The following is a 24,827-nucleotide window of genomic DNA, read 5'->3' as shown; positions in this document are numbered from 1 at the left end:
GGCGATTAGTCTAATCGTTTACCAAAATCGTGTATACAAAAAAAACTACTTTTTCTAAATCTTTTAGGTACTTAATGATTAAAAAACGAAAGTTTATACAGATAATTATTTCTAAGGAAACACATATTTTATACGTTTTCACTTTTGTTTCATCCAAATTGTCGTCTGTTAGACGTTTTTTACACGACAAACGCTACGACAAATGTTCCTCTCGAGTCGGTGAACTGGATGGAATAAATAAGGCTTGTTGCGGTGTTCACAGCCGATTGTACGCACGCGCAGTGGGCACCTTCTCAGCTGATCTCCCTCCGCCCCACGAATACAGATACACCACAAGCAGTTCTCTAATATTGTTACGGTTGTGATTTTATAGGCATTCGAGGTTAATATTGCCAAAAGCTTGTTTTTCTACCAAATCCTCGTTTTGTTAAGTGTTCTTACTATCTATAAGATCTAGAGATTACATTCGGTAGTGAAGTTCTGTGTTTTAGTAAACATGAAAGCTGCGGCGATGTCGGTGTGGATATTCATTAATATTTTGTGTTTCGGAATGTGTGGCTATTTGTACCTGATCTGGTACCAGTACTGGATGTACGAGGAGAAGCAGAGGAATCTCACTAAGTCGGATAATCCACCCAAGACCATGATATCCGGCGTTAATTACGCGGCGGAAAGAAATATTTCTAAGATTCTATTGAATTCTACATTAAGAATTGAGTTCCTTCGGAAAAATCGCAGGTCGGCAGTTGGTGGCTTCTGGAGCAGTGGCGGGTCACGGCAGATATCGAATAAGTCATCGAGTTCATACCACGTGCCGTCCAACAACATAGTGAGGAAGAGCAACGGCAGCCCCAGGTTCCCGAACATCGACCGACCCCTACTGGAGTTCGACAGTGATAAATACGTTTGCAACGACCTCACCTCCTCGGACTGTGAGGAACGAACCGCGAAATTCAAAGAGCTCTTGTTGAAAGAGTTTCATAGAGTGCTAATGGGAGACAGTAAAGTGTTCACATCAGGCTTAGATGTTCACAATACTTATGATGTTAAATATGACAGTAATAGCCCGAAGAAGAGTTCCAGGGAGGAGGTGATGTGCGCGTTGAAGAGTGTGGAGTTACGGACAGTTACCGCTGATGATGAACCGTTTGCGAGGCTCGGGTTCAAGATCCCGAGGGCACCACTACAGGAGCAGCGCCATTACAACACGTGTGCTGTTGTTACAAGCGCTGGAGCACTGCTGGGCTCGGAGTTAGGAGAGTTTATAGGTGAGGTGGTTCAGCAATTTAAATACCTAGATTAGTTTAATTAATATTATGTATGAGCCATTTTGTTTTTGTGGTCCACAGTTATGAATAATGTCGGTTTCTAGAAATATTTAGGTAGGTGTTCGGAAAGTTTTTCATTAATAATAACCTAATATAAAACAGGAAAGTTCTTCCTAATTAGCATTCCCAAGCGTCCCATGTTAATTAATTAATACCTAATAATTTAGTAATTATTAATTATTTAAAAATTGAATCATCGTCGTTTACAATTAATTATTACTGCACTTAGGTACTATTATGTGATGCTACAATACTTTCAATCCTGTAGACTGCGCGTGATTCATAGGTGAACTTGCGTCGGCGCCTGTTGTGGTATGATGAGTAGGTATACTGAGACGCACAGATGTCTACTTCGTCGCTAGGCTGCAAAATTTTTTTTAAGGAGGGAAAATCATCCTGTGACTTCTCTCACCTTAGGCGAGGCGAGAGGGAGAGTCAGACTCTTACTGACTAAAAACCACCCCGTTCCTACTCCTGCTCTTCGAGCCAGAGCCTCGGTAATCCGCTAGATAGTCCGCAGCTCCGGACCAAATGTTAGATTGTTATTTTCCGAGGGCAGCTTTTCCTTAATTTAGCTAGCTGACTCAGATTTACTCCAATTAATAGATGAATTCCAATTAGATGCCAATCGTCTCCAATATAAATAACTATTATTATACCTAAATTACTATCGTAGATACCGACAACAATAAATATTTCCTAGAATAATAAAATTTTATGCTTTACAGCTTTGTAATTATTCTTTAGGCTCAGGATTATCATGTGGAGTACTTCGGTACTAAGTATTTATTATAATATCGATGCAATCGCGTGGTCATGATGGGCAGGTGATCGACCGCGTATTGTGCCACTTATCGCATCGGATCTTTGCTTTGTGAAACGCATTGACATGCGTAGTCCGGTCTCTTCGACGAACGGCCCAAATCGTATGCGAATTATACGAATTATTGTCGCTGGGACTCGGGACTACACTGATTACTCAGAGAAACCGATTAAATAACTACATTACTATGTCAGTAAGTACGCTGCGACCAATATGTATGGTAATGTTACGATGCAGGTGTCCACTCTGTATTTTAATTGTATTAAATGTGGATATGTATCTCTGTAGAATGGTCTATTTTATTTTATTTCATTAGGTATCAATTCATTAAAAAATAAATAATTATCTACCTACGCAAGCTACTTACTTTTTAGTTCAAACCTTTTTATAACACTATATATGGGTATTTTCGGTGGAATCACCAATAGATACCAGCTAGGCTATTCTGTGGTTGTCAATTATAAACATTCGAAGTGAGCTCGATCGCGGTTTGCCTTGTCGTTGGTTGTGAGAATAATCTCGACCAATGACGGTCGAGACCGTTATAGAATATAACCAAAGTACGTAATTAATTGTATACCTATGTATTAATACCGACATACCGTAGGTATTGGGTATTATGTAGGCAATTAGGTACCAATTAAATTAATTATGAAAACTCGTCATTTACCAATTACGTCAAATGTAAACCACAAATTAGGCTGTAACTGTAAGTAATATGGATGTATAATGTCTCTGGGAACACATTACCTAGGTATTAACAGTGTAAAATACGATGTAGGTAAGTACAATAAGTGTACCTAGGTAGGTTGGATGTGTAATTTCGTTAAGTCATGCACTAACCACTCAAAACAATTTATTGGTAGGCAGAAATTTCGTTACCTAGAGCTGTGGACGAAGTGGTGGGTTTTCGGAGTTTTGGCTCGAAGCAAGAGTACCTAGGTATGGGGTGATTTTTAGTCAATAAGCGCTAACAATCGTTCTCGTCTCACCCAAAGCGGGAAACGTCATTGGATGATTTTACCCTCTCAAAAAGGTGGAAATTACGTTAACTATTTCTTATTCTCAGTTTATTCGCGCAGCCCTAGAGTAGACTAACTAATACTAAAGCACACTCAAACACTTACTAACACAACTCTGCACACGGTTTGAGTTATTCATGTGTCTATCTTCGTGTTACACAGAAACGGTTTGATATGCTGACTCCATTGCAGTTAACTATGATAGGTTTGTCAAGTGGCGCCGGTGCCGGTTTCTGCATCATTCTTCATTAATTATAATAATACCAACACGTGCACACCGGAAAATTTAATAAGCTGTGATAATGATTACGAAAATTATTATTTTCAAGTTTCTTGTAATAATCTCATACATTTATATAACACAAGTCATCAACACAGCCTCAGTATGTGATTTGTGAACACTTGTGTTGGGGTTGTCCCGCTCCTTCCCAGAATATTGTAGATAACTGATATGCACCTACTTACTCATAGATAACCCAACCATTCATAAACTTGAGCCATGCTTAGTCATATTCCTTATTAGAATATATGAAAAGTTTTTTTTTTTTAATAAAGAAATGTAGCCAAGTACCTACAAATGTCACGTACATTCATTCAAAAAACCCTATTGGTAGGCACCTACTTATGAATGTGTATAACAAATCACAGTTATTTGATTCACCTGCAAGTACCTAGTTACCAACCAACCACACACAAGTTCAAAGGCAAAGGTAAAAAATTGATGAATCACAATAATGGCAACGAGTAATGTTATTATTTTATTGCATTTACATTAGTCACTGCGTAACCACATGTCTTTGTCCTTTCTCGAAAATCTGCTGATAACTTTATAGCCCAGACGAGGAACAGACAATGACACATGCTTCCGAGTGTGGACTGGAGGCACGTGTAAGGACATCGCTTACTTATTGTTTGTTGAGATTTTTCTTAAGTCATTAGCAACAATCAATCTACCACAGACTTAAAGTACTTATTTTTATTATACATGGTGTACTTCAAGCATATAAGGATCTTTCATACACAAACACAATGGAACGTCCTGTCAATAAGGTTTTCTCCTTTTACCGTACCTGTCTCACATAGTGAAGCTTAAAAATGTATGATTACTTTGTGTTGCAGCATGCCATCACAGTCTGCATGAAGGAAAACTATGATGCAAAGGCTTTGCCAAAAGTGCCAGACATTGTAAATAATGTAGATACAGCACTGAGTGTGGCAATGAAAGTTAACGTACTTACTAAGACCCCTCACACTTAGATATTTTCTCTATAGATAATTGCATATCTCATTTAATCTGCGAGAAAAATAGAAAAAATAATAATAATAAGGGCTTAATGCTAGGTACTTAGACAGGAAGGTACCTGGTACCTATTCAAAGGACAACACTAAATACGAATTACATTTCAAAGAAACATTTCAATAAAAGCGACTGTAAGTACTAAATATAAAACTAAATGACGTGTTTCCGAGGAACTTTCCTTAAGCACCTTGTTATGTTTGTGTTTTTGTAAGAGTTCAACTTGAAATTCGCTTTCGTATCGCTGTTCATCGGCCGCAGGCTGCGGCTAAGAAAGGGAGTGGCAGCTGGCAGATGACAAGAAAATGTATGGTGCCACACCCCTTCACTGCGCGGCTCGAGTCGAGATAAAACTTCCACTTTATTTTTCTTTGGCATAACTGCTTAGGTATTAAAGACGGCTTTATTTTGCGAAAGTTATGTAGATCATTAAAATATTAATGTTAATAAATACAAGGAATAATTAAATACAAGCTTGCTGACGCTAGAAAAACATACGTCTTACAGCGAGCGATACGACCTATTCGTGTGACTATGAACCTACGTAAGAATATAATAATAAACTATTTATCCACAATCGCATCAACTATCAACACTAGCTGATCTAGATTGTTAGTAGGTACTTGGTAGAGTATCATACCTGCAATATCACACAGAACAGTTATTTTCTTCAAAACTACAACGCCACAGCGTGGAAATGTTTTGACAACGAAGCAATGAACCTATTTATCTGAAAGTATCTGAAGCCTTCCCCTATCTAACAGTCGGACAGATAAGTACATAAAAGCTAACACAAGATTTCGTCGAAGTTCTTAAGTTAAGGCTATCAAGGTACAAATCGTAACATCAGTATAATGGTTTATGTTTTGGTACTACGTAATCCGGCCATCTAATTTTTCTTTGTAATTTTTATGGCGGGCTGTAAAGAAAGTACGGAACACACAGCGCTTCGTGATGTGATTTATGTAAATGGCAAGAGTTTAGATGGCGAAGTTTGTGCTACAATATTTGACAAATAATGTTGTTGAAATATAAAAAAGCTCAAGTACCTACCTAATGATACCTACTTTACGGTACCAAGTGGTAGCAGCTGTAATAATAAAGTTAAGAGTGTTATGCTGCGTTGCATCACGGTAACTTGACTTTTTCTAATGGTGTTTGCTCGATTGGATGCGTATTAGGTACCAAATAAGAACAGTACATCATGCAGACTTTACACAAAATAAATACACGACTAAAAGGCTTTGTAAACCTAGGTACCGTAAGTTCACGAGCAAGGTTGTTTAGTTGTGTATATTGTTTATAAGGTGGCAATGAAAGAAAAGCTGCGCAGGATACGTGCGGTATTGTTCGCGTGGTGTCATCAACCCACACGTAAAGGGCGTGCATAATTCATGTTGTACCATTGTGCGCCTCCGACATACAATACGCCGGCAATAAGGAGCTTCCCGCGCTCCGCCGCATTATATCGCGGCATTATATTGTAATGTACGCTCTAACGGTCCCGGGGAATGTTTACTTCATCCTTACCTAGATAAACGAACATTTTATCCACATTATATACCCTGTTACATTTGGAAAACTGCGTAAATATAGCTTTATATTAACATTACATATAATAATTTGGTGGATAGGAATGATGCGAATGAAGAAATAATGTAGGTAAATCAAAGTCTATACCTAAACCTAGTATTTAGAGCATAAAAGAAGCATTGATGACTAAGTCAACGTTTTGTGGTCTTAATTGCCTCTTTAATTTTATTTATGTATCATCTAGTGGGAACAGTCTATGTAAATTTATTTTATTATTAACTACGTTTACGTTGCATACAATCAATTAAATATCTATAAATACAGTGTTTGCATTTAAATGTAAGTACGAGTATAATAAAAAGAATCATGTGCTAAGTTAATCTAAGTAGCTAATTCCATCATCCTGTATTCCTGACAGAAAGACAATAGCACTGCGCTTGTCACACTACATACATTATTGAACAGTTTTATGTTTCATTATGTAGATTGTCCCGTCTCGACATTTTCTTTTACTCTGAAGCATACAGAAATATTGAACAGAAAAATACACGATTAATAATAATTGGGTACATGAGCAAAAATCTAATTTTAACTTTAAAAAGTGATACTAATTTGTTACTACACAGTATTATTCAAAACCACTGAAGTGGGAACTATTTAGCTTTAATCACGTAGTTGCCCTGTATAGTCGCCTATATTTATTTTTCGTTGAAGTAACCTGAAGCTTAGTATAAGTACTGTTCGATAATAACACGGTCATAACTCAGCAGATGACATAAAAAATAAACGTTTATTTAATTATAGGTTAATAAATAATGGATGTAATTATGAAGTATTTTTGTAGCAATCGACTTGTTCGTGTCTATTGTTCTACTTTCTTACACCTATGGATGGACGTCAAAGGTTCAAGTGCACCTAGTTTTTCTAAGGGTTAAAGATTGTATTCAGACGCAGGCAAACTCAAGAACATAGTTAATTATGAAGATTGGAAGTGATTTAATGCTCGGAAATACATACAGTCATTACTATATTCTACCTAAGGGCACATATCGTAATATCTTATTAAGTCACTGTTAGTTTAACTGACAAATAGCTCGGATGTAAATACTTCATATTATTCGTCACTTAGACTAAGACAACCTTTATTAAACATTGTTAACGATATTTATGAACCAGCAAATGTTTTATAAAATAAATAAATTAGAAAATAAGAAATAGTTGAAACAAGTTATTTTTTAATTACTTAGAAAATGACAGTCGGAGAAAAATAAAAAATGTGATAAAGTTTAGTTTAGCAACTAGGTCAACAAACGACACGACACGGGCGATCTCCGCTGTCGCAACTAAATTAATTTGTATTGCTTTTTTTCAAAGATGATACAAATTACTGTTTTTTTTAAAGTAGCAAATCAGAATCAGAAATCCAAAGACTGCATTTCATTTAGGACGGTTTCCTACAAATAAAATGTTTTGTAAAATACTTACAATGAGAAAAGATTTCTCCAATGTATTGTCTTTGAACGTTTCAAAATTCTTGAAATGGAGCGGAAACACTCCACAAGGTCTGATAACATTTAACGTTAAGAATCTGACGTCGCAATAGTTATTGTATGAATAACTGGAGTCAAGGTTTTAACGAATTATAACTATTATGACAATGCTTTGTAGTCACGATCGGAACCATTTTTTCATCCAAACTAGGCCTGTTTAAACTAGCAAAGCGTACGTAATTTAGTACTATTACGCTAGGCAATGCGCATGACAGTATAATTCAATTATGCCATATTAGTACTTTAGTCGTCACATTTGTGCTTGAAAAGAGTGGCGTTTTGCCATAAGTGTTACATAATTCTCAATTATGATAGTTCGACTATTGGTATGTGATAAAATGTAAGGTTTATACTACGTATGCCAATAAACCGACATCATACTCAGTTTTTTGGCAACAAATATCTAAAAATAACCCTTATATCATTACATACACTTGTAAAAGTTTTCCCATACTTTATGGAGATGAGCACCGGAGGCAAGGCGTGTATGTCACAAACAAACTTATTTGTGTTGACAGATTCTCACGACATGGTATTGAGATTCAACAACGCGCCCACCGAGAATTATACCGAGAGTGTCGGCTCCAAGACCACTTTCAGAGTTCTCAATTCGCAGGTACATACTTGTAATATTTATTTCAAATTTATACTTATTTCCCAGTAGGCCCGCGGGTTTTTCGAGTGTAAAATTCATGATTTCCTTCCTCAGAAATTTTCGGAGTTTAGGTCCATATTAACTTACTAAATAAAATTCTGTTTTCTGCTTATTCGGTAAAACTGCGTTATAATGAATCAAAGTACCTCAATTCGATGTAAACAATATTAGACATAGAAATACCAGTTTCAGCATTTTTATTAGGTAACTATAGCTGACCCGGCAAACTTCGTATTCAATATATCAAACACTTTTTTCTTACTTTAAACCATCCCTGGAAGACCTGAAGACCAAAATTATCCAAATCGGTCCAGCCATTCACGACATTTAGCAAGACTAATGAACAACAATAAGAATAATAAAGGTTCCTATATCTGATAAAAAATAAAGTATCGTTTTAATTTTTAGGTGGTTGCAAAACCAGAATTCAATTTCATGGAGGATCCATTGTACCGCAATGTATCCATTATCATCTGGGATCCGGCGAACTATACGTCAACGTTAGAAGACTGGTATCATCATCCGGACTACCCTTTATTTCCTATTTATAAGAAGTAAGTAAACCATCTGGGAGAGTTTTCCTATACAAATTGTTATATAGAAATGTGACTGCCTCGTTGGTCGAGTGGTCGCAAGTGCGACTGCCGAACAAGGGGTCTCGGGTTCGATTCCCGGGTCGGGCAAAGTATTACTGGGGTGTTTTCGGTTTTTCGAAAATTTCTCAGTAGTAGCACGGAGTCTGGAAATGTGCCCGGTATATGGCAATAGGCTCACCACCTATTACATGGGACTTATAACATAAATTGTGAAAAGTGGGTGTACACAGTGGCATTAATTACGTGCCATAATGTGCACCTCTGCCTACCCCTTCGGGGATTAAAGGCGTGACGATATGTATGTATGTATGTATAATTCCTCATGTTACGACTGGAAGACTGCAATAAGGTTTATACGTAGTTGCAATGGTGTGACGTACTTTTAAGGAAATATGTATGTACCTAAGTAAGTACTTTGATTTCTAGAAACAGATTAAAAATGCACATGAACACAATGAATTTTTGGGGTAGGTAAAAGTGATGTAGGCGTGTAGTTTAAGTTGATTCACAAAATTCGGAGAAATGAAGGCAATAAGGTAGGCTAAATAAAAAAATAATAAAATTATTGAGCCTACCTTTATTTGTCCAAATCCAAATCAGAACTTTTCCTAATCAGAACTTAAACTCTGAATAAAATCTCAAAAGTCCGAGTTTTTTTTTAGCTTCTTAGCGTATAAGCAGATATAAGTATTGTATTAGTATCTATTCATAATACATATTATTCTGTTAGTTTCATCGTACACTTAATTCAAGTGTTTTATTTTTATGGAAATTACTAATTGAATAAATCAGTAATTAAATTACAGATATTTTATTTTGTAATATGTATTGTTTTCAGGTTACTTGATCGATATAAAAATGCAGATGTGCATTTATTAAATCCGCAAGTTCTATGGGCGCTATGGTCGGTACTACAAGATACATCTCCATACCGTTTACGGAGAAACCCACCATCATCGGGATTTATAGGTGACGTTCATAATAATTTCATATTCTCTTATTAAAGTGAATATGACTGTGATTTCTCACATTATTCCATTTAAGTACATGTATCGAGTATCAAGAACAAGTTATTCATATCACGAAATTACAAATACTTATGCCAATTACAAAAAAAATATATATATTAATAATAAAAAAAAATTCTTAAAGTGAAAAATACTTTTACCCGTACCGTTTTTACCGTATTTATTTTTGTTTATGGTCTTACACAAGTATTTATAAATAAGGTTTCATTGCTCTTTGATAATAGAATAGGTACTGTCTGGCTTTCATAATGAAAATAATAAGAATACCATTTACCTAAAAAAGAAGATAAAGAAAAATAAAACTTTAATGGCCTTTCAAATTTTTTTTCTCTACAAACAGCCAGTGCTCGATTATAAAAAAAAATAGTATCTAGCAAAAAGTTCGGTTTTGGGTTCATTTCATTGACTAGATATAGAATACTAGCTGATATTTAAGAAAAGATCAACTTGGAGGCCATATAAATAATAGAAGAAGAAAATTAAAAAAAAAATCTTTATGGCTATTCTAATTTTATCCTCCCGGTATGCGGATATAAAATTAAAAAGTATCGTATCAGATTAAAAAAAATATGGCTAACGAGTTTTTTATACGAAATAACATAGGTAATATTGATTCTACAAGTGTCTAGGAAAATAAATTTTCCTAATTACATATACATTTTTGGGTAAATGTATGTCCAAATCATGTATTATACTATCGATGTACTTAAAACTGTTCATTATAATAAAAGCATTCAAATCATTAGGTACTTACTTGCTACTTAATTAAAACTTTGCTTTAAATATACTTTCAGGTCTCTGGTTCGCGTTGCACCGTTGTCAGCGCGTGCGCATGTTTGAGTACGTGCCGTCTGCGCGTGCGACGCGCCGGTGCCACTACCACGCGCCGGCGCACGACGCCGCCTGTACCCTCGGCGCCTGGCACCCGCTGGCACATGAGAAGACCCTTGCTGAGCGTCTGCGAGATAACAGAGACGTACAAGTCTTTCAACAAGGAATCATTGATGTTCCTGGCTTCAGAACCATCACTTGTCATTAAACTTAGCTCATTATCATCATGTCATTATTAAAGTGGCCATAGTAGATAGCGTAATAATCATGAATTGTACGTAGTAATTATAATTTAGATGATAATTATATATTAGATGGGTTATAGTTGTTGGAAAAAGCTTTTGTTTATGAAATGTTGAGACCATTTACGATACAACCAGATTAGTAGTTAGACTAGACTGTCATAAAGTCAAAGCATTTATTTTAATTAAACCTTAATGTGGCACTTTTTAAACGTCAAATTGAATTGCCCGTCAGTCTATCTGTCAGTGAAGCTAGGTGCTAGTTCCACAGTGTAGTTTCCAAAGGATACTGTTTAAAAAAACAGTGGAAAATGTATACTGATTTCTATCTTTGTGCCACACTTGCGGTTAGTCTTAAAAATCTCTGTTGGATTGCTTGAAAGTATCCCGTGCAAGTTCTACAAAACTGATTTTTTACACATTTTGTATGGAAGATAACTCAAAATTCTTAAATGTATGGTAATCAAAACCGGCTATATTATTGAGACTGGCCGTTAATTAATTATGGGCAGCGTTGGGTGGCAGCACTAGTCTAGATTCTACGTAAGTAGGTAAAATGATAATGTGACTATGTGTACGTACCTACATCGACAATCTATTTAGGTATGCCTGTAACGAATTGCTTTGTTTTGTTGTTGAATTATTAAGCTAGCCTATGGTAATCATTTTAATGGCGTTCTTAACAATAACAACAACAAAGTCTTGTGGCAAATAAAAATGAATAAGTAAACGCTTAACAAATCGATCTCATTACAAATACTCAGTTGATTATTTATAAACAAGTATTAATGTTAACTTTAAAACATATAGTTGTTAACCATAGAATAAGTTGAAAATATGTCTTCCTTATAAAATAGTTCAATGTACAAAGAGACTTATATAAATAAATAGTAGCGGAAAATGTTACATTGATGGTAAACTGCATTTCAGAGTTTTCTAAGTAGGTACATCGCATACTAAGTTCGACTTATCGCATGATTATTCCACTAATTAATTTTTAGTCATTAGAATTGATTTGTAGAGTAGTACATAATACATAATATCTACCTAATAATGCGATAATAATAGTTAAATATCTACAGGATGGTATGTGTAACATGTTCAGAATTATTTACAACGTTACTTAGCTGTGATTGTGGATGAAATAAAACAATTTGTACTCGTGATAATAGTTTTATTAATTGTTTATCTTTGACATTTTAGTCAACAGAAACATTGCAGATCTATACATATAATAAAATCGTAGAAAAGTGCTGTCTGTACATTGAAAATAAAAATAAAAAAAATAGCAGGGGTTATTGTTTTGTCGATGTCGAACCCAAAAATGTAATTAACTTTTTTTTTGTCTGTTTGTCTGTTTGTCTGTTTGTCTGTTTGTCTGTTTGTCTGTTTGTCTGTTCGTCTGTGCGCGCTAATCTCAGAAACGGCTGATCCGAGTTGGATGCGGTTTTCACGAATATATTGTGGTATGCTTAAATTTACATTTAGTGTTTGTTTCATGTCAATCGGTTCATAAATAAAAAAGTTATGTCAAATTAAAGAATCACGTCGAACATTCTATGCTTATACCATTAATCTCCGCAACTATTTGACGGATTTGGTTGAAATTTGGTACAGATATAGTTTAGAACCTTAGAAAGGACATAGATATATTTTTACTTCAAAAATCAAAAAATAAAATAAAAATAAAAATAAAATAAAAATAAAATAAAAAAAAATAAAAAATAAAAATAAAATAAAAATAAAAATAAAAATAAAAATAAAAATAAAAATAAAAATAAAAATAAAATTAAAAAAAAAATAAAAATAAAATAAAAATAAAATAAAAATAAAATAAAAATAAAATAAAAATAAAATTAAAATAAAATAAAAATAAAAATAAAATAAAAATAAAATAAAAATAAAATAAAAATAAAATAAAAATAAAATAAAAATAAAATAAAAATAAAATAAAATAAAAATAAAATAAAAATAAAATAAAAATAAAATAAAAATAAAATAAAAATAAAATAAAAATAAAATAAAAATAAAATAAAAATAAAATAAAAATAAAATAAAAATAAAATAAAAATAAAATAAAAATAAAATAAAAATAAAATAAAAATAAAATAAAAATAAAATAAAAATAAAATAAAAATAAAATAAAAATAAAATAAAAATAAAATAAAAATAAAATAAAAATAAAATAAAAATAAAATAAAAATAAAATAAAAATAAAATAAAAATAAAATAAAAATAAAATAAAAATAAAATAAAAATAAAATAAAAATAAAATAAAAATAAAATAAAAATAAAATAAAAATAAAATAAAAATAAAATAAAAATAAAATAAAAATAAAATAAAAATAAAATAAAAATAAAATAAAAATAAAATAAAAATAAAATAAAAATAAAATAAAAATAAAATAAAAATAAAATAAAAATAAAATAAAAATAAAATAAAAATAAAATAAAAATAAAATAAAAATAAAATAAAAATAAAATAAAAATAAAATAAAAATAAAATAAAAATAAAATAAAAATAAAATAAAAATAAAATAAAAATAAAATAAAAATAAAATAAAAATAAAATAAAAATAAAATAAAAATAAAATAAAAATAAAATAAAAATAAAATAAAAATAAAATAAAAATAAAATAAAAATAAAATAAAAATAAAATAAAAATAAAATAAAAATAAAATAAAAATAAAATAAAAATAAAATAAAAATAAAATAAAAATAAAATAAAAATAAAATAAAAATAAAATAAAAATAAAATAAAAATAAAATAAAAAAAAAATAATAAAAAAAAATAAAATAAAAAATAAATTTATTCCGGACATACAGGGCCATCTATTGTTCAATTTCGTACTTATAGTACGGAATTGAACAATGTCGGGCTGTTCCTATACTCCGTAGATAGATGGCGTTGATCGCGCAATGGTGTAATTACAATTGTTCAGTTCATGTTATTGTTTTAATTCATTGGAAATTTGTTTTTACAAAATAGTAAAAAGCAATGAAAAATATAACATAATACAACTTTTAGTACAAAGAAAACGCTCTAACGGAGTATAGATAATTCTATGTCGATCGTTACACGACTTCGGTTCATGTTATTGTTTTAATTCATCGAAAAAAAGTTAACAAATAGTAAAAAGGTATGAAAAAAATTATATCAATATAATTAAACTTTTAGTACAAAGAAAATGCCCGAACGGAGTATAAATAAATAATCCAAGTTGTCTTTATCCTCGATAGATGGCGTTGGGATCGAAATAGATTGCGCTATGGTTTTGTTACAATTATTTGGTTGGGTATCGGCCGAGCGCTTCGGTACTATAAATTGTAGAAAATGTGTATTATCAGTCGTATGATTATTTGTCTGTAGTGGTCCTGCTGTTTCGTATATTCTAAATTGGTTTCGTTGTATTTGTCAATTAATAAGTTTATTTGTTGGGTTTTCCTGGTTTTCTGGTTAAACTTTTTAACGTAGGTTTAGTTTGATATAGATTATTAGTAGTTACTGTAGTTAGTTTTTTTAATAAAATTGTAAGTCTAATTTATAAATTAATTAGATTAGATTTAAGTCGTTTCTTTTAAATTATTTAGTTTAAGCTTGGTTATTATAGCATAAAGGATAGGTTCTAATATAATTTCTTTTTTAATTGTTATAAATTCGTAATTCGTAGCTTTCTTTAGTTTTAAGTTAGTTTTCATCTTAAGTTCGGAAAGATTATAATATTTCTTTAGTTAAAGTCCGTTTTTAAACTATTTTTTCAATGCCCTAAGTGAGTATACAACTATTAAAATCAAACGCAGAGCTCATTATGTTGATTTTTGAAGAGTTCCCTGGAATATCTTCTACATCTCATTTTTGAAAAGATCCCGCGAGATCGGGAACTCATCATCATCATCATCATCATCAGCCTATAGCTATGGGAACTATGTGGTTAAAACCAAAAATTTGCCGGAAGTCACTATTCCACGCGAACGAAGTCGCGGGCAAAAGCTAGTCTATAATAAGTATGGGTCTATAATAAGCTGGGTAACTGCGACGCCCTCTAACTTTACAATGATGAAATATATGTCCAAAGAGATGGACAGCTTCGACCAAAAATTTAAATTGAGTTTAAGTATCCGTGACTTCAGGAAGTAAATATGTAATTGATATAGCTGTTTTATGTGATTCAGGTAAGGTCAAATCGGCCATGAAGTGCCCTTGTCCATCTTGTATTTTTAGCGATTTGCTAGCGTACGGAGCGGGCGGCGGGTGCTACCGGAATACTGATGGGTGGCTCGCTGCCTCCTGATTAGTGATTCAGTGTGAGCGCGCGGAATTAGCGCGCCATGTCCGAGATGCGGACCAGGCAAACGCACCTTGTGTAAGCAAAGTTCCAACGGCCTTGCCCTGCGCCGATTCGGAACCGCCGGCTGCTACAACGATCCGACGACGTGCACTAGGCGGTGGTCAACGGTTCAGCGCTCTGCATGCACAACTGGCCGGATCAATGAACGACATACAACAATATTGACGCTAATCGGTCAGGTAGCGCCTGTCCAATGGTTGTACGTCGAGCGCGTGGCGCAGCACCGAGCTTGTCTAGCGCTTCCTCCTTCGTTGTTCATCTCCGTCAAATTGTACAAAGCCTACAACTACAACTCATGAATCTTAAGCAATTTGTAATTACTGTGTTTATATTCCACACGCTTTAGTCCCAAATACCGGACATTTTAGTAATGAGCACACGACGGGCATTATCGTGCATAGTTTAATTACAATGAAGTTGAGCGGAACTGATTTTCCTCGAGCATTGTACTTTGACACTGGATGTCGGTAGCCTTCTATCCGTTAGGTCATTGCCTCTGCACAATTCGCAGAATAGTGCAATAAGTGTGCGGGCGGCGCAGTGAGTGTTAATGCCATGCACCCCGCTGCACTAAGGCACTAGGTATTCCGTAAACATATGAAGGTAATGCTGTCAGTGTACTAGGAAGCGCTGGATGTGTGCCTAGTACACCCGAGCACTGGCCGCCGTCCAGCAACAGCGAGTACCTCTAGTATTCAAGCTCAATACCATTTGTTTACACAACTTGCTTACTTAATGTGATGATTACGTATATTTATCTAGTATGATCCAACCCATTTCTACAAAATAATCCTGTGAATTCTTTATATATGCTATTAGTTTCGGCTAATCCTCATGTTTTTAAAGAAGATGTTCCTAGAATATGCGATCTCCATTATCGAAGATCTCCGGCTGAGAACCGGTCCATTTCACCGTTAGTACTATATTTACCGGTGACTCACCGCGTTGTTAGTGAATGACATTTGTCCTTACTCCTATACTCTATATCTAATAATAATGTTTATCCCAAACAATAGTGGTGGGTACAGAGACGAAATAATTTTATTTTGTTTGTATAATCTATCTGATAACAGTTTCAAGCATGATGATGCACGATGACAAATAATTGGTAGGTACTATTCAATTATCATAACAATAGCACTACGTTTGTATTTCCCCGTTGCATGATAGTAATCGTTCCTAGTTTTTGTCAAATACATCTAAATATATATAACTCAATGGTGACTAACTGACTGACATAGTGCACTATCAATGCACAGCCCAAATTACTGGACGGATCGCTCTGAATTTTGGCACGCAGGTATATGATATCACGCAGCTATATGTATACTATTGGGCTGAGACGGGTTAAAGCTAGTAGATTATAAGTTTCTTATTACGGGCACCTGAGGAAGTACTCATCTATCTTTGAAAACTGGTAACAAATCAAATCCTTCTGAAAATCAAAAGTTCGTTCGGCCTAGCTCTTCACAATATTGTTTTAAACACAATAACAATTACCTTTTAAATATTCTACTTAGCAATAACGAATTGCTTATAAGTAGCTAGTAATAAAGTCGTAAGCTGAGGAAGTATGATTAATTATAATAATGTATAGTGCACAGGTGCACTGGGTACTTAGTACTTAGACCAAGCGCTGAGTGTGCCCTTGGCGACCGGTAAAGGTTTCGAAGCTTTGTTCTACCGACAAGGCGACATGCGCATCTCATAATAAATATTATTCTCTTTAGGTGTGGTCAGTCAACGAAGAGTAATTTGTTTGGGTGTTCAACCTTCTGTAGACATAGTTTTGTACATTGACTATGTTTAGGAGCAGACTAGCAGGACTAGTTCTGAATACTCCTGTAAAATATGGTCTCTAATTGGGTCGTGAATCATCCCGAGCGTTTGCTCTGAATCATCCGATTTTTTAGGTGGTCAAGTGTCCATTGACGCACGAGACTTTGTTATGTTCAATTAAATTCTATAATATCTGCAGCAGTTGTGTGTACATTTTGTAGGACAACTTGACAGTCACTTCGGTTCTAGTTAAATGCAAACCACAAACCCCATATGCTTAAGAGTACAGAGTATGTTTAAGAGGAAGGAAATTAATTTTATAAAATATTAAAGAATATGGGTCATTGGTGTAAGATGATACGGAAATGATTGTTTCAACTGTTTGTTATAAGATATAGGTACGATTTGGACTTTTGGGTTCGGTGACTGTTAATTGTTAAAAAGAAAATATAATAAATCTTGAAGATTGTTTTCGGACTACCTAGCGGTTTCACCGGGGCTCCGGCTCGAAAAGCAGGAGTAGGAACGGGGTGGTTTTTAGTCAGTAAGAGTCTGACACTCCCTCTCGTCTCACCAAGGCGAGAGAAGTCATTAAAACTCCGCCCTTAAAACAAAGGGAGAGGTCTTAAATGTTACAATGACCACAAGCCATAATGGTTTGGACATTACCAAAACTGATTTTTCCAAAACTAAAATAATACATATTTTTGAATAGCACCTCTATACCTACGCTCTAGTCAGCCGTATTCCAATTAAACATAATCCTTTACCGTCGACGTTTTTCCCCGATTAATTTGTATATATTAATTAATAACATTGTGAATTGAAATAGCCAATTAATCATGATGGTCGAGTCGACACACAATTATGTCACGAGATTTACGTAATATCGGAATGTGGATTTACAAGAACTGACTCGTTTTACTACTTTTAGGTTTTAGCCTCTAAAGTAAATAGTAAAAATGTTAAGAGGTCATCAAGTATTTCTTCAAACAAAATATACAAAATCTTTTAGTAAACTTAAACTATATACGGAATTACGTCTTTCGTTCCAAGAAAATGTGAATAGATGATACACCCACTTTTCCACCATTACTTAGTTATGTCATAAGTCTATTATGTAGATAACCTTTAGATTCTCAGAAATTGAGAAAATAAAAAATATTGTTATGTAAAATGTCGATCCTTTAATCTTTATTGAGACCACAAACAGAAGATACACCTCCATGAGTCACAGAAACCTTTCTATATAAGATTATATTAAGAACTCTCCATAGCTGTAAGTTACATTGTTTATTTTTGTTCCAACATATCTCTGCGATGACTGTCCCGTTTTAGGCAGGAAGGTGTGTCTAACTTCCTTGGATATTTGTGTGTGTCTCGCAGTCAACGGGACGATGATGCATCAATCAAAGTGGGGTGTAAGAGGCCAATCTATTCAATTTGGACGCTCACTTTAGGAGCAGACTAAGAAATGGCGACCGTGACTCATACCCGTCCGTGCTCTAAATTATACCACACTTTATAACGAACCGCGTATCAAAATGTTTAGGAAACGAGATGACGGGGTTTTTGACACACTTTACAATATATCAAGTCATTACCCACAACTTGGTCTTGTTTAGGGAAGTCCATCGTTTTGGACCGGTTTAGACTTTGGACAGATGTATACCATATGCATAATGAGTCACATAGAGCCCCAGATTTTATAGAAGTTTAAAAATCCTTTTTTCCTATGTACGTAATTGGAGTCATGACTAAGTGTTTTACTCCTAATTATTTTGGAGACCAGTGTGTACCTAATACATATTATCCTCAAGCCACATTATAAATGTACCTATCATAGTTTAATTATCAATATATTGTATTTAAAATATTAATAAATTATTTTTGTATTTAAAATCAATGACTGTTTATTAGTCACACAATGTATTAGGTATTGAAATATTTACGCACCACCCATGGATCTCGAACCAATTGACGAAGTTATATTTCATTTTTCGTATTATTTTTATAAGGAAAAGATTTATATGAAATAAACAATCAATATCTCCGGAAACATCCGAATGTAGTACCTGAACGACGCTGCGAAGGGATGCTAATGAATAAGTAGACATTACAAATAACAATAATTATGATTCTGTCATGAACTTACGCTGTTTACCTGAAGCACATAAAAAACTTATTATCCTCTTGTTATTTTATTGTTCGTAAAATTTTGAGAGGAAAACGTTTTACAAAAATAGTTTTTGGTTTTCCACAGAATTTGACAAAACGATGACGATGTTATGGCCTGATTTCAAATCTTGAAAGAGGTACTTTAAAAAGTAAAGTTATTTTATTGTAACTAATAGAAAGAAGAATGAATCAAACCACAAAATCTGTCTTCAATTTTAAAGAATAGCAGAGCCTACACATTTTGCTACCTATAGACATTAATTACGAGGTGGGTGTTTCTTCAAACTTCGCTAACGGCTCCGGGTGATTCACACGAGGCTCGAACTCCACCATTATTCAGGTCTTAATGAACACAACTTACAAAATTTTGCACTTAACTGTACATTTTGTAAGTTACGTTTCTCAAGTATAATACTTATATTGTAGCTTTCTTTGTTTCAAGCAAACATTGTGCCTGAAAAACAGATCGTACGAGGTTTGTGGGTCACTCATATTTCGGTTAAGTCGAATGAACCGTTTTTGACATGTTGGATTGCTAATGGGTAATTGTTTTATCAAATATAATATTATAAATGTGCAATAAATAGTAACTTCTTTTACGCATGCCAGCAGGAAATAGCGGCGCATTTAATCGTTTTGTAAACAACTTGCAATCCTAATGGAAATAAGTAGTTTGATTAATGTGCGGAACAGTGCGCACGCGACGACCTGCTATTACTTAGATGTCACCTGCTCTCATTCTCTTACGGATAACGAATGTATCACATATTCACGGCACGTGTAAACTGTTACTTAGATCAAACGAACAATGTAAGTAAATTGTTCTTTCGATTTGTGACATTGCTCTGTTTAATGCAACATGCAGAGATTTCAAGGAATTTAATAAATTAATAATGTATTAACTTAACAGGTATTTTGTCTATTTTAGGAATTAGCGATTTATTTTATTTGTAGGCTAAATTTACGGGTGTCGTGATAACATTTAAAAAATTTTTTTTAGTTGTGAAGCTTTGTATTGTTTCTTACATTCACAGCACACGTGTCGATTTGAATTCGTATCGTTGTGGCGTTTACTGCCATCGCTAAGTTTATCGCCGCATCGCAAACTCACATAACCACAAACATTGATTTACACTCACATTTAAACATTGAAAAGAATGTTAGCACTTACAAAACCATAGTTTTAGTAAAAAAAAAGTACAAACATAATATTTTTTTTTATTATCTTGTTTTTTAGGGGACAGGTAGCATTACTTTTAATTTAGTAGATATAGTGTAATTTGTAAGTTAAAGTTTGTAATTTTGCGGCAGCAGAGGGGAGCGGTGCCGCGGAGGAAGCTTTGAGTTGAAAAACCTTTATTTCGTGCAAGAATTCGGTGAATGTTTTTTTACTGGACCGTTGACTAATGTGACCGGACCGAATTCCACAATTACCTAGTACTCGCTTATTTGCGCAATAGTAGGTACATGTACACAAAGGATACCTAAAAATAAAAGGAAACACCTACTTCAATTTGTAATTAAACTTGGGTTTTAGTGTCATACGTCTGCTCACAGTCACGTACTTTAATTAAGCCACAAGTTGTACCTCCTTGGGGATGACACACACTGAAAGGCCTATAAACTTCCTTACCGAAATCACTACACTTAGTCAGAAATAACTAACTAAATGTATGACTCGAACTATACTAACATTAACTTAGTACACTACATTCAACAACAACTTTCTTTAAAATCTACTCAAATATTCTGCAATTTTTTATGGTGACAATTAAAGCGATTTAAATGGAATTTTATCGAGTTGGCAGTGGAAGGTCGTTGAGTTCACGAGTGGGGGTGAATCGCATCAGTTCCGAGCACTGGCCTAACTTGGCAATAGCAACTAAACTCTTGCCAAATTGCTAACAGTACGAACATTTCTGCATTGTTTAGGCTTAACAATAAATATGAACCTGCTTCAAGGGTCACTTTAATAAACTGGAAATAAGCTCTTTATTGTTCCGATTTCGATGTTAGCTGAAATCTAGTCGTCACCTTGAATTGTTCGGATCTGATATGAAATATAGATTTGCCGCCATATTAACAATTGCTAAGGACTAGGTTAAGTAATCATTTAATGACTCTGAGTACAGCAGTTAGCGTGGAGACATTCTTACTTTAGGCTCAAAAATTGTAATTCGTATAGGATAGTGAGTGGTTACAATGAATGACATTGCTAGCAACTTTACTATGACCTAAGGAACGCTACACACGTTCGGAATGTGTCCCACGCTGCCTGGTGCGCCTGCTTAATGCACACCACCCGTTAAACAAGACAAATGAGAGCTGCTTTAAGTCTGTATTCTGTTATTGTTTACATTTTGTAGCCGTGATTTGTAGATTTACTTGCCTATTTACGTATGGCCTTTTTATTGCCTCCTACATTACTAGTCGGATTGATTGATTGCATTGGCTGGAGACCTCAAGTCTTGTAAGTTTTACGTGTAAACACAGAGATACATACATAGTAATAATATCTAAGTAGTTGTGTGACTTTGAAATTTAGAAAAGTAATAATATGTTTTACTTATTTTGTCAGGAAATACGAAACACTCTTTCAACAATACAGAACGTTAGAGTTATATGAAGGGATCTCCGTTTCCAATCTGAACTAAACAATCTTAAGCAATTAAAGAGATTAGCGGAAGGTTACTACAGTTAGTCGGTTGTAGGAATCAATCACTGTCATCGGGCAGCATTCTATTGACGCAGTGAGAGGGCCCGGTCGCACAGCCCCGCGACGTTATCTTTGATGAAGCATGCGATTGAGAAACATAGGAACTTGGTAATTAGCGCCTTTTATTGAGATCACAATCGCGATATTAAAACAATTATTGATCGTATGACGTACTCTGCGTCCTTAGAATGGCCTACATAGGTATAGGAATATGTAATCAGAAATATGTAATAAATTCTCTACTGAAATGTTTATTGGGACATAAAAAGCAATTTATTGATAGAATATAAAGGTAATTTTTCCTTAAAAGTGCTCCAAATAATACGAAGAAGTTAGATCTACTTCAATTCTTTTGGCAACTCCACTTTCCTGTTAAGCTTACTTTGTATCAACCATTTAATCAGAAGGGAAATAACCACGAGGTGGATTTTACGGAACAAAATGTAAACACCATTAAGTTAATCCTTGTTACGCCTCTTATGTAACTGTAACACCAAGGAGCCATAAAATTTAATGAGTGTGTTTACGCTGAGAATGTCTATTAATGGTGTTCTCGGAACTGTTAAGTTATCATTGTGTCTTGATTATCACGACACTTTTTATTGGACGCACTTTTAGATCAAACTTGGTGACCAAACGCCGACTAATGAAAAAGGTCGAACTGTAAATTATTGCGTTGTTGGTTCGATTCCCGCGCGGGACACCTGTTTGTGTTATCCACAAATTGTTGTTTTGTGTGATCAAAAATAAAGAGATAACACTATTTGATACCTTACTTCTAGGTTTCAATCTTAGGACAGATAGTTTCGATAAAAGTCAAACTTATAGAAATTAAATAATTTCTATTTTACCATCATTCAGAAAACAAGAATAAATATTTATTTATTCTTGTTTTCTGAATGATGGTAAGTAGGTACTTAAAAGATACATACAGAGCCCAGCCTTTTTTGGGTCTGTGGGAATATCAGTATTCTTTAACAGGCGTTTGTTTAATAATAGTACTCACTTGACAATAAATTATGGACATTATTGTGTATAACTCATTATTATTGGAAAAACAATGTTGGCAAGAGTTTGAAACATATCAATGTCTTTGGCTGCTCACATAGTTGAGTTATGTATACACATAGCCAAGGCTTATGTTACATCCGTATCCGGTATAGCAATCATAGTGCCTATACTTTTTCAAGATTCTTGCTATTCAGTATCAAATTAGAGATCATGTTTTTTTCCACCGTTAAAATTCCGAGGTTTTTAGAGAAAAACAGAGTAAGAGCTTAACACTTCCATAAATATTTAGAGTCTAAAAAAGCAGCAGCGGCGCGTCGCGTTCCGCGAGTGGCTCAAAGAACCATCAGACCACCACAGATGGGGTTCAGTAGAGGCCGATGCCTGATCCGGAGCTGCGGACTACGGCGGTTTCTAGTCAGTAAGATTTTGACACTCCTTCTCGTCTCACAAAGGCGAGATTTTCTGCCCTTAAAAAAAAGTCTAAAAAAGTTCAATAAGTAGAATAAGTATAATTATATTATTATCGCCTCAGCGTTGTACCTCGTGGTTACCTGTGAATGTGTCGAATGTTTATCTCATACAAACCTTGACCGAACTATAAAACAATAATAAACATGGCAAAAACAGAATTATCCAATTTTGTGCAGTAATTTGAGAGTTATGTGCGTACGTTTCGGTGATTTCATTTCATTTATATACATATAGGTTTTAAAGGGATAAACTCATTTTGCAGGGGAAATAAACCCAGAAATAAATTAAATGAATAAGTACCACAAATTATTGTAACGAGCAAACAAACATTGAATAACTGAATAGGGGGCAACATTGGGATTAAATGTAGTCATATCAATCACACTTTAGCCTCAAATTGCTGAATTAACATATTTGTTTCATAAATACATCAATTTTAGGATAATCTGATGCGTTTTTGCTTGTCCCATATATTGTCAAGTATTGGTAAGTAAATAAGGAAACTAATTATGTATTCATTACACATGTTTTCCTTTAATTTTTCACGGGAATCTGAAAAACAAAGATGAGGGTGATAAAGTACCACCTTCTCCTCCATTGAATGTATGTTCTTAGAAATTAACATTAAATTGGTAACTACAGTGAATATGTATTTAGTTTAAATACTGTACGCATGACTGCCTCGTTGGCCGAGTGGTTGCAAGTGCGACTTCCGGGCAAGGGGTTTCGGGATCGATTCCCGGGTAGGGCGAAGTATTACTGGGCATTTTTCGGTTTTTCCGAAATTTCTCAGTGGTAGCACGGAGTCTGGTCTATTACACGAGACTTACAACATAAATTGTGAAATGCGTGTGTACATTGGCATTATGTGCACATCTGCCTACCCCGGGATCAAAGGCGTAAGGTTATATAAAAAAAAGAATGTAAATAATACGACTTCAAGCTCTTTAATTTTAATTTGTCCTAAAAAGCGGTAGGGAGAGAGATATACTATACGAAATGTAAAACCCAGTTTCAAGTACTTTAGTTAAATGTCACGCATGTATTAGAAGTGTTCTATACTTATGAGTTACATACACCTGCCACCCCTTTAGACTTAAAAACCTTATAAAACTTAATACCAACGATCGAGTGATTTATTAATCGTGATAGTGGCTTTGACTTTTATAAGCATTCACTCAACATAATGTACATTGAAATACATGCTAAATTGTTATTCCTAAACATTAAGGAAAGTAACAAAAGTTGTTGTTAGGAAAACCTCAAACATGGGGCTTTAAAATACTCGGTAAGTGTATGAGTCGGGCTCGGGGCGGATTGATTCACCGACCTCCGCCGTAATCGGGGCTCGATCGAACCTCATTGAATTCGGCAATAGTTTCCCAGAACTAACCCAATTCTCATTTTATTGTTTGCC

The 24,827-nt window shown here is 34.1% G+C and overlaps 1 protein-coding gene across 1 annotated transcript; it reads left to right on the top strand.

Moving 5' to 3' along the window:
* Positions 1-297: 297 nt before the first annotated feature.
* LOC118263092 (beta-galactoside alpha-2,6-sialyltransferase 2) lies at positions 298-12,074 on the top strand. The gene is made up of 5 exons (XM_035574876.2): positions 298-1,268; positions 8,072-8,169; positions 8,617-8,762; positions 9,643-9,773; positions 10,627-12,074. Exons 1-5 carry the CDS (start codon positions 497-499, stop codon positions 10,869-10,871), a joined length of 1,392 nt encoding a protein of 463 aa, XP_035430769.2. The 5' UTR covers positions 298-496; the 3' UTR covers positions 10,872-12,074.
* The last annotated feature ends 12,753 nt before the right edge of the window (positions 12,075-24,827 follow it).

The sequence above is a fragment of the Spodoptera frugiperda genome, chromosome 12, assembly GCF_023101765.2.
Source record: "Spodoptera frugiperda isolate SF20-4 chromosome 12, AGI-APGP_CSIRO_Sfru_2.0, whole genome shotgun sequence".
Taxonomy (NCBI): domain Eukaryota; kingdom Metazoa; phylum Arthropoda; class Insecta; order Lepidoptera; family Noctuidae; genus Spodoptera; species Spodoptera frugiperda.
The sequence above is the reverse complement of the archived record's forward strand: the minus strand, read 5'-3'. Positions and strand labels throughout refer to the sequence as shown.